The 16,220-nt window shown below is 39.3% G+C and overlaps 3 protein-coding genes across 3 annotated transcripts; 2 read left to right on the forward strand and 1 right to left on the reverse strand.

Annotated features, from left to right (window-relative positions):
- Positions 1–303: 303 nt before the first annotated feature.
- LOC108903584 (gamma-secretase subunit Aph-1) lies at positions 304–1,237 on the forward strand. Its single transcript, XM_018705810.2, has one exon. The coding sequence runs from the start codon at positions 412–414 to the stop codon at positions 1,138–1,140; it is 729 nt and encodes a 242-aa protein (XP_018561326.1). The 5' UTR covers positions 304–411; the 3' UTR covers positions 1,141–1,237.
- Positions 1,238–1,467: 230 nt separating this feature from the next.
- LOC108903596 (nuclear pore complex protein Nup214) lies at positions 1,468–13,153 on the forward strand. The gene is made up of 9 exons (XM_018705823.1): positions 1,468–1,565; positions 1,620–1,761; positions 1,838–2,173; positions 2,231–2,600; positions 2,704–3,778; positions 6,422–6,742; positions 6,802–11,056; positions 11,114–11,234; positions 13,052–13,153. Exons 1-9 carry the CDS (start codon positions 1,530–1,532, stop codon positions 13,077–13,079), a joined length of 6,684 nt encoding a protein of 2,227 aa, XP_018561339.1. The 5' UTR covers positions 1,468–1,529; the 3' UTR covers positions 13,080–13,153.
- On the reverse strand, positions 13,147–14,771 carry LOC108903597 (ribosome biogenesis protein WDR12 homolog). Its single transcript, XM_018705824.2, has 5 exons — positions 14,612–14,771; positions 14,258–14,557; positions 14,022–14,206; positions 13,656–13,972; positions 13,147–13,571 (listed from the first exon to the last, which is right to left on the reverse strand). The coding sequence occupies exons 1-5, from the start codon at positions 14,665–14,667 to the stop codon at positions 13,170–13,172; spliced, it is 1,260 nt and encodes a 419-aa protein (XP_018561340.1). The 5' UTR covers positions 14,668–14,771; the 3' UTR covers positions 13,147–13,169.
- Between the last annotated feature and the right edge of the window lie 1,449 nt (positions 14,772–16,220).

Below are 16,220 nucleotides of genomic sequence, written 5' to 3' on the forward strand. Positions count from 1 at the left end.
AGGTCCCACAATGCGCCTACACCGGCCGCATTTGCGGTCGGGGTAGACGACGGATGGGGCCCACCTACGAAGGCTGTCCAGGCCTACACGAGATGAGGCAGGATAAAGAGGGATAATCCCCCTCGATCCCAAATCATTGAGGCCAAATTCTAGCCATAGAATAATGGCGTGGAGTGTAAGAGGAGTGAGGAGGGAGGGGAGAAGGTAAGTTTTTTTTATTGATTGTTGGTTGCATTGATCGTTGGTTATTTGGTTGACAGAGTTGACAGAACACTGACAGATTATATGTTTTGCGACTGACAGATGAAGTGGGAGGAGGTAGACCCATTGAACGAAGTTAGTTACATGAGTCACTTGAGAAAATAGTGATTTATATTTTCATTTTATGAAAACTCAAATGTTGACAATAAAATGACGGCAGTAGAATTTTTTGGTTGTACATTTTTAGCCTTTGGGCCCCCATTTGCTATGTTCGTATTTACAATAGCTCATGACCCAGTACGAATAATAATTCTTATAGCAGCAGCATTTTTCTGGTTAATGTCTTTACTACTGTCGTCGCTGTTATGGTTCCTAGTGGTCCCCCTACGAAAAGATCTAGTATTTGGTTTGATATTCTCGGTGTTATTTCAAGAAATCTTTAGATTCATGATTTATAAGATGTTACGAAGAGCAGAGAATGGACTAAAGAAAATAACAGACGATAGTGCTACATTAATTGAAAATAAACATATTTTGGCCTATGTTAGTGGACTAGGATTTGGAATAATGAGTGGAGCGTTTTCTTTGATTAACGTTCTTGCAGACGCAGTGGGTCCAGGTACTATGGGACTGAAATCTGGAAATGAAATGTTTTTCTTAACTAGCTCTGCCATCACTTTGTGTTTCATCTTATTACACACATTTTGGGGTGTAATATACTTTAATGCTTGGGATAACATGAATAAACTTCAAATAGGATATGTTGTTGCCTCCCACATGGTTGTGTCTTGTCTAACCCTGTTGAACAGATATCAGATTTATTCGGCATCGTTAATTCCACTGTATTCGATTGTAATTATAACAGGGTTGTTTGCCTTTAAAGTGGCAGGGGGCTCATATGCTTCCTTTAAAAGTTGTCTTAATTTTAATTCTCGATAAACGCTGAGAGTAGTCTATGTAGTTTGAGATTAATTTCTATTTATTTTAATACTATTTGTATACTGTATAAGATTTAATATTTTATTTATATAAAATTTGTAAATTACTAAATATTACGATTAATAAATAATTTTTTTCAATGCATTTCTTTTATTGAATTCATTCTCAGAACGATTATTCTGTTAAAGAAGTCAGTTTTAAATATGTACCGCGAATCAATGTAAAAACAGGAATCTGTAAGTTTTGACAGAATCTCCCCTTCCACTTATGCACTAGCACTAGTATTTTTAAGAAAAGTGTTTTTAAGGTTAAATTTTGAAAATAGTATTTGTTTTGTGTTTCTCATTAAAATTTACAATATTTTTGATGATTTAAAATAGTAAACTAAAATGTTTAAAACTTGTCCAGATCCTATAGATGTTCAAGTAAGTATAAGTGGAAGGTGAATTATTATTTTCTTATATTTTTAATCATTTTAGGACCTACAGTTTAAATTACATTGTAGACTAAAAGTTTTCGATAATAAGTTACTAGATACTTTTCCTAAGTCAAACAGTTTAGTTTCATGTGCTAGTCGGTATGGATTATTGTTTGTAGGCTCCAATACTTCTAATTTGCAAGGTTTGTACAACAAGGCATTGTATTGGAATTTGAGTTTACAAATTTAAAAATTAAACAAATATATTTAATATTTCAGTTATTCAAGTAAAATGTGTGGAAAACTACACTCCTAAAGACAAAGATATTTCAAACTACTCTAGGCGGAATGTCCCATTACCATCGCGCCCACAACACATATGTGTGAACTGTGACAGTACTATTTTAGCAGTTGTAACAGAAAGAGATAACTGCCCTAGTGTTGCATTTTACGATGTATTTTCATTTCTCAAACAAAATATTTCAATAATTAAGGAGGTACGCCTTTCCTCTACTCCCGGTACATATGTTAAGGAAATTGGTTGGAATCCCACTTTACCATTAATATTTACGGCATGTAAAAGTGACGGAACTCTGGGAGTTTATGAAATTAAAGGTAAGCGCTGTATTTTTTTCGTATATGTAACATGTACGTTTCTCATGTAAATTTCAGGAGTCTCAATAAACATCAATGAACTCCCCGCAGCCTCCGAAGCTACCTGTTTCTGTTGGAGCCCTAAGGGAAAACAAATAGCTGTCGGTTCAAGGAACAGTCGAATCACTCAGTACAAACCGGACTTAAAAGCAGTGAAAGTTGTCAATCAACCACCCCTAGAGGGAGCTCACTCTCTTATTTCCCTTCAGTGGGTGTCTAATTATCAGTTTATTGGGATTTATCAGTCGGCGGAGCCAGAAGGCACCGCTAAACTAATTGTCGTTGATGCTCCAAAAACTGGCGATCCAGTGTACACGAATTATGAAGATGTTTGCTACAGCGGCACGACTAGGTTGCCGCAGTTCTACATGATCCTTCAACAACACTGGTGAGTTACGTTTTATAGCTAGCTACAGCGTAAGCACGTTGTATAATAAAAGCACAATTGTTATTAGGTTCTGTATTTATAACTACATGTTTGTATCATATAGGAATATTCTTATGGTGGCATCTTCCAACAGCACCGAGTTGGGAGTGTTAGGTAGTACTGGCGATACTTGGACGCAGTGGATAATTTCAGACTCGGCAAGACCGGAACTTCCTCTAAGTCCCGATAGGCAAGAAACTCTACCTGTCGGTTTAGCCCTGGATATCAGTTCTACACGACCTTTACCTTGGAACGAGTCAACCATTCCACCCTGCCCCTATTTGCTTATACTTTCTCACCACGGGGTCTTGTGTTTCTTCAGCGTGGTGAACTTAAAGGAAGGTGTCCCCAGCATATGCGCCCCTCCTGATCCCGTTTCTGATTTAAGTGGAATTCAACAGTTCGTTACACCCGTGGAAAATACACCTATTCAACCGACTGAGTCCGCTCAGGTACCGCCTCCAAGTGTAAGCGTTACTCCAGTGAGTCAAGCTACGGTGTTCGGAGCCAAGGTTCTAACTCAGCCTCAACCGACTTATGCAGCACCTGCGACATTATTCGGTGCTAAACCGACGGATAATAAACCGCTATTTGGAGGTCAAACCACCTTAACTCCAATAAAACCCCAGCAGTCCGCCGCACAACCATCATTTGGAGGCCAAACTTTCATAACTCCCATAAACAAACAACAAACCGGCACTGCTAATGTTACGGTTAATCCCGCCGAAAAGTACTCTGCGATATTTTCGGCTTTGAATACACCCACAGCCATACCCGCAACCACTGATAATAAAACTATAACTATTCCCATTCTAAATATCCCAAAACCTGCGCCACCTGTTGAGCAGTCAGTTGCGGCTCAACAAAATGTTAGCGTGACTTCCGTGAAGCCTGTAGAGCCTCCAAAGCCGGTGGCAAATTTAAAAATCAAGGAGGAAACCGACGTTCTGCTGGCTCAAATGTTGAGAGATGAAAGCACCTCTCTAGAATCCGAACTTAAGGCGTTGTTGCATCAAGGCAGGTTAGTCAACATCACCATCGGTTCTGAAGATGAAAAGATTGAGTTAGTTACGAAGATAGAATATCTACAGGAGTTTATCAAGGAGATCGTCGACATCAGCATCGGCGAAAACGCAGAGGTAAATTTTTTTAACCTTTTCTTTTGTCATTTTCATACACCACGGGAGAGGCTAGTGCTGACTAGCTGCTAATCTCATCTTTCGTCATTCTTGTACATAGTTTTTGTTAATGTCCCACAGAAATTTAACAATGAAGATACACAAACACCAAACTAAATAAATAACTTAGTTACTTTCATTACATTATTTTCCTGTAACATTAAATTAGTAAAACACAAATTATATGTCACTTCCAATAAAAGTACTTCATGAAAAAAGTTGTGAAATTACCTAGTTACAAACGGATAAACTGAAAATTAAAAAAAAAATGTTATAAAATGGTAACATATTCAGCCATTCTTGTTTTGCTGAATTAATGTCCACTTATCCAGGTTAGCTGGAAATCAAGTCAAGGTCATTTCATTTGACTTAATCTCAATTCAAGCTCTGCAGGTGACCTTATAGGGCTAAGCTATCCCTGAATTCAGATTCAGCGACCTCAAAAGCATACATACGTACAGGTTAACATTCGTGAAAGGCCTTTTCTTTACTTTGACCTTGAAATGATCTTGACTTGACCAAAATGTGACCTTGTAGGGCTAAGCTATTCCCAAATTCAGCCCCCCCCCCAAAAAAAAACATATACGCACTGGTTGAAATTCAGTACAAGCCTTTTCTTTAGTTCCATTTTGAAATGACCTTGAATTGACTTGAAGGTGACCTTTAGGGTTCTGCTGTCTCCATATTCAGATTCTGCGAACCCAAAAACTTATACACTCACTGGTCAAAATTCAATACAAGTCTTTTCTTCAGTTTGACCTTGACCAGGTGACCTTAGATAGCTAAGCTATCCAAGAATTCAGATTCTGCGAGCCCAAAAGCATTGTACCTACTGGTCAAAATTCATTACATGCCTCAGTTTTTGAATCCACCAACTTGAAACTTCGTGAAGCTTACTCAGTCCTACAGCCAAAATCACGCACTTCCCCCCTCTATATCTCTGAAACTATCCATAGGATCACTTTGGGCCCGTGAGAACTTTTGATCAGAATGTCGAGAACTATAACACTGCAATTTCAGCAAAATCTAGCTGGACCCAATTTCCATTAATTTTGTGCGGGGTCCTTTCACATACTTGTTAAAGTTTATGGTCCTCTTTTTGATTAGATAAAAGGGTATTCTCAAAGAAACATCAGATAATTAGATTTATGCCCCAAGACTTTGACGTGGAGGCACTGTTCCTTAATATCTTTCTAAGTGATATTCATGAGTGCTTCTCCTATTGTAAATTTTTACTATCTGCAGACGACTTGAAATTATTCTCAATTATAACTGACACTTCCGATTTTATATAATATTCAGCACATCGTCGATAATCTGTCTCAATCCTTTCAAATGTTATAGATTTTTAACGGCAAAAGCAAGGTTGAACGCAAATACCTTATTAAAAATATATCATAAGATTCTGTTCAGCCTATTACAGGCTTTTACGGTGCTAATTCTACTTCATCTCCATATCAAAACTGCTGTTTTAAACTGGAATAAATACAGTAAAAATTCTTGAGATACACAATGGAGTTCGATTATAAACCAAGAACAATGATATACACACTAAACGGATGACGTAATAAGCAAATTAAAAGTTAATATATGTGACACCAATGATTTAAAAATGTCTTGTACTTTTTTCCGGGGTTGGATTTCATGTTACTCCTAGGGCTACCAGAGGAATGTTTCAGTTTATATCTTTCTGCACAGCACAAATTATAGATTTAGTTTTTTTATTGCTTAATGTTCGTCAATTCTTCCAATTGTTTATTTTTTATTTCATTTTGAGCTTTTGTAAGACAGATCTTAGGCCAGGACATTTATTTTATTACAAGAAATGGCGGACAATGCAGTTCCAGGGTCATCTGGGGCACAACAACATAGAATAAGAAACCGCGCGCCATTATTCCATGGCTAGAAATTGGCCTCAATGATTTGGGATCGAGGGGGATTATCCCTCTTTATCCTGCCTCATCTCATGTAGGCCTGGACAGCCTTCATAGGTGGGCCCCATCCGTCGTCCACCCCGACCGCAAATGCGGCCGGTGTAGGCGCTTTATGGGACCTCCTTTTGTCCTGGCTGGGCCCCGCCGGCTAGGGCCCTTGAAAAAGCTTACTGAAGATGAAATGCTGGCTTTGGCATATTATAGTGATTTGAATGAAGAACCTTTTTAAGATTCAGGGAGTGAGTGGGGCGGAGCAGAAGAATTAGCGGAAGATTTTGCAGACGATTTAGGCGACCCACTGGAGCCACCTCTAGACATTCAAAATGAGGAATTAGACCCTGATATGTTCAAATTTTATCATTTGTCGCCGACACTAGTGCGTCAGTGGACACTAGGGATAATATATTTTTAAACAGTGCCCCTGATGCATATGTGACAGTATATTTTTTGTAAAAAATATGAAGTTTTTAAATTTTAAAACAATATGATTCTATATTTTTATAAAAATTATTACTAATAATCCCAAATTAGTTGATTGGGATTGCTGAATTACATACAGTATTTGATGGGCAGCAAACGTGTTAAAGATGGGACCGGACCCACAAATATATTAATGAATAATGAATAAACACATACATGTACAATTAAATTTACTGGAATCAATTTTTAGGTACATTACTTGAAGCAAAACCTGATACAATCGTGGGCGTGGTACGAGGAAGCTCGTTCGAGATACAACGCTTCAAAAGACGAGACGGTGTCGTTACTATTAAGATCTCAACCGTTGGATTCGGCCACAGAGAAGAAGCAGGCCGACATAAGGAAGATGATGTATTATATAGAATCTCAAATAACACAGGCCAGTAAGGCTTTAGACGAACAGTGGGATAATTTCCAAGACTATGCCAAGAAGGTGCACAGGACGAAAATGCCCACGATGGAGGCCATCTTTCAAGCGATGGTAAGGCAAAACGTGATTGTGCAGAAACAGGTATGTGTCGTCTCAGATATAAATATGAAATAATTTTGAATACCTATATTTTTTTTTAGTGCTACGTACTGAAAGATATAGCGGGTAGATTGAAGGGTAGGGGTCGTGCTCCTAACGTTCCCTCGCTTCTTCTTTCCATAGAGAATACTAAAGACCTGGAAGACAGCCTGAACCGTCTAAAAATAGAACACCCCCAAGATATGCGCCAGGTGCAGTACCAGCGTGTCTTAAACAGGATGAAGAACCTCTCCGAAACGAAAACAAACAAACTACGAAATTTACTAAAAAATCAGGATGTGTTCCATATAACTGCCGCCAAACCACAGTTATCTTCCTCTCTCATGCTCCAATCGCCAGAGAGTAAAAGCAAACGTCTACTCTCGAATTTGGCAACTGTAGGAACACCCTTATCTCCCCTATCGGTAACGGCGCCTGTACCGAAAGCTTTGAGTTTTGCACATTCTACACCCATTCGCGAAACTAAACCCGAGATTAAACCAATGGAAGCCCTGCCGAGTACAACCCAAACAGACGCCAAACTGTTCACTTTTAAGAAAGCGGAAAAAAGTAATTTAACCGCTACAACCAACACATTCATACCGCTTTCTAAGAGCGCTTCTGTCTTCAGCAATTTACCCCAAGAAAATCTAACGCAGGCTCCCCTGGCAACTCACACCCCGTCAGCTTTCGTACCGACACAAGTTTTCGGAGGCGGCAGTAAGTTCAGTTTTACTTCCACCACTACTACAACAACAGCCTCTGCGACGAGAACCGCCCCCATCAGTGCAACACCCGCGCCTACTTATTCCTTTGCCGCCGGCAGTTCCACTTTACCAAAATTCAGTGCTCCCACGACCCCTAAAACACCTGACACCGTGACAAACCTACCGAAACCGACTTTGCCACAGTTTAGTTTCGGAGGCGGATTGACGATTGCTCCCATCGGAGCAATTAAGAAAGACGTTACGACAACCGTTGCTGCGAACACACCCACGTTTGGATCAGCCGCTACCACAAAACCCAGTTTTAGTTTTGGTGGCACTTCGAGTCTTTTCGGCGCAAAGGCCGCCGCCGGGGTTAGTCCCTCTCCTCAGGCAATCGTTACAACCACCAGTAATCTTTTCTTTACGCAAATCAACAAGCCCCCGAGCGACACCGCAACCTCTACACCTCCGAGCACTTTTGGAAAACTTTCTGCTTTTAGCGCAGTGACCACCGGCGCTTCGAATGCAGTTAAGAATGAAGATTTGACCCAAACGAAACCATCCGCCGTTACAAGTAAGTTCACTACCGATGCCGGGTTAACAAAATCAGCCACAACGTCTAGCAGCTTCTATGGTTTCGGTGGGGCTACCACGGTCGCTAAGCCCACGTTAACCAGTGTGGATTCCACGAAACTTTCAACAATCAGTGCAACTGTAGCACCTTCCGTGTTTGGTACAGCAGCAGCAAAACCTTTATATCAGACTAGTTCAGCTCCTAGTACAACTACTGAAGTTACTTCTACAAAGCAATCTTCGACGTTTAGTACCCCTTCAACCACCGCTTCAATCAGTACCGTTTCTAGTGGTACATTGACGTTTAACGTTACCACGTCTACTTCTACAAAGCCAATTACATCTCCAACTTCTAGTGCCGGTACGGGAGTCTCGGTTCCGAGTTTATTTTTCGGTGGAGCGCAAAGTGCATCTACCGTTAGCTCCACTGTTCCGTCAAGCACAGTTTTTAGTTCTAATACTCCTATTGTCACAACTAAACCGTCTGTTTTTGGTTTGGCTACGGCAATACCCCAAATAACTTTGGCGACCCCAGCTTTGTCCTCGCAGTTAGGTTTTAGTGTAGGAAGTCCGCAACTTCAGGAGACAAGTACATCCAGTGGTGTAAGTCAGACTACTAGTGGTACCGCAGTGACAGTCACGCAGCTGCAAATCTTTGGGACGAACAAAAGTACTGTTTCTGGGGATAGTACGACTACCCAGCCTGTTTTTGGCCCTGCTAAGACAACTGCCGCTCAGCCGTCTGGTTTTGAAGGTGCACAAAGTACTACTTCTGGAGTTAGTACCGCTACTCAACCAACTTCTGTTTTTGGCAATACAAAGACGACTGCGACAAGTCAACCATCCGTCTTTGATTCGGCAGTCACATCCTCACAACCCTCTATTTTTGGAGGAAGTCAAAGTACCACTTCTGGAGTTAGTACCGCTGCTCAACCGACCTCCGCTTTTGGTGCTGGGAAAACAGTAGTCACAAGCCAACCTTCTATTTTTAGTTCTGCGGTCACATCTTCGCAACCCTCTATTTTTGGAGGAGCTCAAAGTACTACTTCTGGAGTTAGTACAACTACTCAACCAACCTCCACTTTTGGTGCTGGGAAAACAGTAGTCACAAGCCAACCTTCTATTTTTAGTTCTGCGGTCACATCCTCGCAACCCTCTATTTTTGGAGGAAGTCAAAGTACCACTTCTGGAGTTAGTACCACTACTCAACCGACCCCCATTTTTGGTGCTGGCAAAACGGTAGTCACAAGCCAACCTTCTATTTTTAGCTCTGCGGTCACATCCTCACAACCCTCTATTTTTGGAGGAAGTCAAAGTACCACTTCTGGAGTTAATACCGTTACTCAATCAACCTCCATTTTCGGCGCTGGTAAGACAGTAGCCACAAGCCAACCTTCCATTTTTGGTTCTGCGGTCACATCTATACAGCCCTCTGTTGGTGAAGGAACCCAAAGTACCACTTCTCTAGCTGGTACCACTACACAATCAACCTCAATTTTTGGCGCTAGCAAGACAGCTCCCACAAGCCAACCTTCAGTTTTCGGTTCTGCAGTCACATCCGCGCAACCCGCTATTTTTGGTGGTGGTCAAAGTATTATTAGTGGAGTTAGTAGTACTACACCTACAACTTCTATTTTCAATGCTGGTAATACTGTTTCTCCTACCCAGTCAACTGTTTTTGGTGCCGCAGCACCGTCTACGAAACCCTCCATTTTTGGTTCTTCCACCACTGCCAAAACTACCGCCATATCAATTTTTGGAAATGCCAACACTACGACAACCCAGTCATCGATATTTGCTATTCCATCTACAAGTTCGTCTGCTAATCCGTCAATTTTTGGTGCAACATCTGCCTCCAATCAGTCATCTCTTTTTGGAATGAATCAAGCAAGCAGCACTCAAGGTTCTATATTTGGGGGAGCTGCAAGCGCCAGTTCAGCTCCCATTTTTGGTTCCACAGCAGAAACCTCACCTGCACAAACTTCTATATTTGGTGGTGTGAAAGCAACTTCCACCACTAAACCGTCTATTTTTGGTGCGCCTCAAACAAGCACCAGCCAAAATTCTATATTTGGTGGAAGCACCGTCCCATCTACACAGACCCCGATATTTGGTGCACCTAGTACCAGCGCTACATCGCCATTTTCCTCTGGGTTTGGTACAACATCTACTTTGTCGTCTCCGTTTGGACAAACGAGTCCCAGTTTTGGTGTCCCTAAGACAACTGCAAGTACATTTAGTTCCGGTTTTGGAAGTCCGACAGGATTTGGTGCCACTCCATCTACAACATCCTCGATTTTTGGTCAACCAGCATCATTTGGAAACACCTCTACGTCAGTATTTGGCACTCCTACGACTGCTACGAACATGTTCGGATCTTCTACATCTACCTTTGGAGCTAACACTTCAGCTAATGTATTTGGACCGGCTGCTTCTTCGTCGTCGTTCAGCTTTGCTGGAACTCCGAGCAATGCTACTAATACCGGAGCGTTTGGTTTTGGGGGGTTAAATGTCGGTAGCCCTGCGACAACTAACAGCGTTTTTGGTGGAGGTGCGTCTTTCGGGCAAGCAACAGCAGCCAATCCTTTCGGTAGGACCACCGAACAAAAGTCCCCATTCGGTGGTGGTAGTACGAGCATCTTTGGCAATGCTGCGTCTTCTTCTGGCTCTGTATTTGGTTCCAATACTGGTTCGACCTTCAGCAGTAACACGCAAGGTGGTTTTGGTACTTCAGGCTTCGGATCCCCCTCAACTTTCGGTCAACAGTCGACGTTCGGCCAGAGCTCCTTCGGTAATACCTCTTTCGGAAGTCCACAGCCGGGCCCGTTTAGCGGTGGATCGGGAGCTGTGGCGCAGACTGGTTTTGGATCTCCACAGAGCTTTGCTAAGCCCTCGGGATTTGGCTCTTCGCCCGTATTTGGTGGGTCGCCTCAACCCGCGTTTGGAGCTGCTCCTAGTTTTGGGGGTGCCCCGGCCTTTGGCGCGGCTCCCGCTTTTGGTAGTCCCAACAAAATATTTGGAGGAAATACACCAACTGGTATGTACCGATGCGTAATAAACATGTATAAAAATTACAATGTTCTGGAATTTACAGCTTCATTCGGTTCCGCCTCAACCGGTAATGCTGGATTTGGCAATTTGGCTAATCAAAATACTGTGGGATTTGGCAATCTTGCTCAGCAAGCTGCATCTCAAAATTCTGCACCATTTTCTGGGTAAGTAGATTAGTAACTACTCTGTAGAGCAGCTGTCCCTGAGAAAAATCAAAATTGTTATATTTTGTTAATACCGGATTCGCGCCAAATTTGGTATACGGAGGTTTTCGGGGTCGCTGATCACGGATCCAAGGTAAATTTTGCAAAATTCAAGATGGCGGATCCAAGATGGTTACCAAATTTTCAAAAAATAACACATTTGCGTCAAATTTGGTATACGAGGGTTTTCGGGGTCATTGATCACAAATCAGATTTACAAAATTTGTTTTTAAAAATTTAATCAGTTACCTAAGTATTTTATTACCTGAGATTAGACAGAAAATCCATGGATAGATCTTTTACAAAGAAAAAAGAACAAGGTATAGCCAAAAAAAAGGTTAAAACATGATTGGGCACTCAGGTTATAAAGTAAACAAAAATATTCCAAAATGAATTTTGCAATTCTGACCTCGAATTCGTAATCAGCGATCCAGAAAATCCCCGTATACCAGATTTGACGCGAATCTGTTATTTTTTGAAAATTTGGTCGGCCATCTTGGATCCGCCATCTTGAATTTTGCAGAAAACCTGAAAACGGGACAATCCCGCAAAATCCGGTACGAATGGTCACTTTACCAATAAAATAAAAATAACACTTCGGATCTCAAAAAATAAACATTTTTCGAATTTAAAATTGACATTGAGTAGCAATTAAATTTAAGATACGACATGTACTTCGTAGGTTATCTTTCACCCACAATTGAAACTATTTTTATAATTATACAGGGCGTAACTAGAATGCTTGCCGAAACTTTATTAGTGCCACAATTTAACAGAAAAATGTCTTTTTTTTTGTGTCTTTAGAAACGTTTCATTTTTGATGAACAAAAATTATTAAAAGCGAGGTTTATTTAACATTGAAAAAAATATTAAATGATACTGAACCTTATTTTTATTTAAAAAAATTTTTATGCGAGTTTTCAGCATTAATTAGTTAGACGCAGAGCAGGATTAAGGGGGGTGGGGTGGCTACAGTGGCTGTAGCCCCGGGCTTCGGCAAGATTTGACAAAAATGAATTTTACCTTTTTTTTAGAATCAAGTGTTTAGGTTTTGAATTTTATATCGACAAGTTGCTGATTGCGATTTTTTTTTAAATTTAGAATCAAACTAACCGAAATTTAATATCGTTTTTTTCTTTTGAATCAAAAAAAATTATGATGACAATAAAAATTTAACGCTAGATGTTAAAGTTGAACCAAATCTCTTCAGCTGTTATTTTTCTAATTTTTTTTTATTTGTGACAGAATCCGCCACCAGTGTGCCAAAGCGTTCTAGATAGATCAAGTATATTAATTAATGTTAAAAATATACTTGAAGTGGCTAATAATGAATTTCTTTAGATTTTTTTTAAATTTTATATTTCATATAAATCTAGTCTTCATAAATGATCGCAAGCCACATGATTGCCCAATTTAGTCAACCAATATTGCACAGCTGGTACTGTCAACGAAAAATCGCTAAATACTAGCATCACCAGTGTTAATGATTCGTTTACAGTGAGCAATGACAAACTGTTACGTCTACACTTGATATAATGCGATCGCCGATTGGTTGAATAAAATCTCGTGAAAAATTACACCAATCACCAGCAGGTGAAACAGACTTGTTTTAATGTAACCTTGATCTTGTTTTAATTTTTAATACCGAAATTGAATTGCCAACGTGAAGAAAATACAGTTCAAAACAAACTTACTGGTCACGTGGCTTGTAATCATTTATGAAAGCTCAGTACTATATTAACTTCAGTAAAATTTTGAAAAATTAAATTTCTTTTCAGATCGTCTTCATTTTCAACTTGGCGGTAAGGAGCTTCTAACCTTTTCTTTTATATAATCTGTTCTTATATCGATATATTATAATTAAAAACAAAAATTATACAGTTTCCATTTATTGCTTTAATCCTTTACATCCTTATTCCGAAAAATGTGTACACTATTATCACTACCACCGGACACCAAATATTTCTTATTCGACCAGTCAACCGACAACACTTGTCCCTGATGCCCCTGTAAATTGTACAGTGGCGCTTTGGGGCTCCTCGTATCCCACAATTTCACTGTAGAATCGTAACCGCCTGACAGAAATAAGTGTTGATCATATTTGGACCAGGTGACGGAACTGACCCACAACGTGTGCGACGTAAACGTTGTTTTACAGATGGAACCCTCGGAAGACCTTGGGTCGTAAAGACGGATGTGTCTATCCGCCGAACTGGCCAGTAACGTGTTGGATAGTGGTGACCATGAAGAACTCAGAAAGGCCTTCTGTCCCACTATTTCATTCTTGATACCACAGAGCTGGAAAATAACAGTTGAAAGTGTATCAACCAATAAAATACCCACCTTTTTTTTGCTGGTTGAAATCGCAAATTATATTTTTACCTCTACATCCCAAAACTTAATTGTATGGTCCATGGAAGCTGTACAGACTTCATAGTTGTCCACCCAGTTAATGGAAGAAATTGTTTCTTTGTGACCCTTCAACGTATTTAGAGGTGTTTTGGTCACAAGGTCGGTATTGCCCCTTACTTTCTTATGGGCTGGTTCATCTCGGTCATCTTTTAAGGAGGTAGACCATAATTTTAAATTCGTATCCCATCCACCTGTAGCCAATCTTGATGAATTCGGACTGACCCCCACACTGTCGATACCCCTCTCGTGACCACGTAATATAGCCTTGGGTAATACGTTGTCAGATCCTGAAAATGTTGTTTAAAATTCTGAAATAAAAGTGTATTCACCTCATACCTGGTTCCCAAGACCACAATATTCCTGTCAAATCATGCGAAACACTTATAAAACCTTTAGAAGGATCTTTTTCGTCAAGCCATGAAACGGCTTTTACCACATTTTTATGTTCTTTTAGAGACACCACGGGTTTTCCATGTAATGTCCAAATATTAACTGAATAATCATAACAACCTGTCAAAATCCTATAACATTAAACATGTTAGAAAAAAATAGTACCTACAAAATAAACTTACCATTTGTCTGTTGTGTGAATCCCCGCCACCCAATCATCGTGTAAAAGTGAATCTTCTGGTTCTGGTGAAGGTGTTCTTTCTATATATTCTACATCAACTGTTACTTCAGTAGATACATTTCGTTCCTGTAAGTGTTCTATAATAGGAACGCGTAACAATTCACCAAAAACCAAAAAATCAAATTCTCTCGGTTTTAAAAAGTCCGAATTATTTTCTTTCAGCAGTTGGTTGACCAAATCATTTAAAGATTTGGTATCAATAGTCTGTGGCACGGATAATGGTACATCTGGTACAGCATATCTAAAAACAAATATATTTAAAATATTTCCAACATACATAGTATTTAATACATACGAATCTTGTTTAGTTATTAATCTAATTTGTAATTGACATTCGCTACTGTTCTGCATTTTTCTTATTATCACTAAGTATATTTACTTCTATGTAAAAGAAAATATATAAGAAATATATTAAAAAAACGTTGGATTGCCGCTTTTAAGTTAGGTTATGTTAGTTTGGTTACTTTCTTCTTCTTCTTTATAGCACTTGCCATTGTCACTTATCCGCTAGACCCAAGAGGGCCTTTCGATTTCACAAAAATAGTAACTATTACTAGCTAATAGCAACTTAGAGTTACTCTGAACTGATATTAGTTGCTAAGGTACTATTTTTGCCAAAACGAAAGCCCCCCAGGACATATAGCTCTAGATTAGAGAAGTATACATTTACCTTCATATGCATATCCCTCCAAGCAGGGAATCACCATACCTCTAGAGATAGATCATGTTAGAATGTAAACCTAAAAATAATTTATGCCCGTTTGCACCGATTATTACTTAAGTAGCGCTTAGTTAAGCAGAACTTAAATTTTAAGTGATTCATAAATTATTTTCTATTGCACCATCGCAAAATTTGTATCGCTTTGTTAAGTCAGAAGGACCTTGTAGCGAGGCTACTTTATTTAATAAATTTTTAGTTTTAAGGTTAAAATATCCAGTGAATTTTAATTTTACTGGATGATTATTCCCGCCACAAATCTTAAAGTTTAGATACTTTTTTAAACTAAGCACATTTTCCTGATGGATGACGTCAGTGATTGTTGTGGTGGATCTGTGATGGAATGTATCTTGGAAATGAAAATAAGTTTAAAACTTACAAGATAGAACAGAAATAAATTATTGTCATTTTGTATACCCTATAAAAGCATTAAAATCAAAGAGACAGGTACTTACAGTTTCTACATACCTATATAGGATATATCATTATGGATGATTCTATATAGATGTTTATTTATCAAGAAGTTAAAAGTTGGTACCTATTTTAAAATATTTTAAATAATCCATGTTTACTTACTTGTCAGTTGTATATTCCAGGTCTTCTTCTATTAATTCCAATAAACGAAGAACTGTTTCTTTATAGAGTCGGAACCTCTTAAAGAACGTGAAATCATCTAAATTTTCGGAAGGGCATGATCGTACATACAATTTTCGGGGAAAACCATAATCAATAATCTCTTATATATCTAAATCGTCTTCAAAAATATCCATGTCCATGTTTATTTCAAGATCAAGATGAGCGAAGATGAGGTTAGGTTATTGCACTTAAATTTAAGTTTTCTTTAAGCCTGGAAAAACGCGGGCTTAGCTAAGCAGAATTTAAGGAAATGATAAGCCTTGTTTAAAACACGGTACAACTGAAATTTTATTTTTAAGTGAGACTTAAGCTTAAGCTCTTCTTAAAATTGTCGGTGCAAACGGGCATTAGAGCTTCAGAAGTACTGAGATCAAATCACTAGACTAGATATTTTGCTTTCACCTAATTTATTTAAGTCTCCGTTAAGTGAACAATCGGATCCGGCGATCAGTCTTGATTCAAAATCTCACCAATCGGGTAAACAGTTGATAGATCATGTGTAATACAGTCGAACCAGACATGAACGATTTTAACTGATCCGATCATTTAC

Source organism: Anoplophora glabripennis, unplaced genomic scaffold (genome assembly GCF_000390285.2).
Source record: "Anoplophora glabripennis isolate ALB-LARVAE unplaced genomic scaffold, Agla_2.0 scaffold127, whole genome shotgun sequence".
NCBI classification, from domain to species: Eukaryota; Metazoa; Arthropoda; class Insecta; order Coleoptera; family Cerambycidae; genus Anoplophora; species Anoplophora glabripennis.

What these genes read in the sequence shown, in the direction of transcription:
- LOC108903584 (XM_018705810.2), top strand. Translation starts at nt 412, where the DNA reads ATGACGGCAGTAGAATTTTTTGGTTGTACATTTTTAGCCTTTGGGCCC.
- LOC108903596 (XM_018705823.1), top strand. Translation starts at nt 1,530, where the DNA reads ATGTTTAAAACTTGTCCAGATCCTATAGATGTTCAA. An exon ending in GCATCGGCGAAAACGCAGAG is followed by an intron (nt 3,779 to 6,421) that starts GTAAATTTTTTT and finishes ATCAATTTTTAG; the next exon opens with GTACATTACTTGAAGCAAAA. An exon ending in ACGTGATTGTGCAGAAACAG is followed by an intron (nt 6,743 to 6,801) that starts GTATGTGTCGTC and finishes ATTTTTTTTTAG; the next exon opens with TGCTACGTACTGAAAGATAT.
- LOC108903597 (XM_018705824.2), bottom strand. Translation starts at nt 14,667, where the DNA reads ATGCAGAACAGTAGCGAATGTCAATTACAAATTAGATTAATAACTAAA. An exon ending in TTAATAACTAAACAAGATTC is followed by an intron (nt 14,558 to 14,611) that starts GTATGTATTAAA and finishes ATTTGTTTTTAG; the next exon opens with ATATGCTGTACCAGATGTAC. An exon ending in ATTGTGGTCTTGGGAACCAG is followed by an intron (nt 13,973 to 14,021) that starts GTATGAGGTGAA and finishes CAACATTTTCAG; the next exon opens with GATCTGACAACGTATTACCC.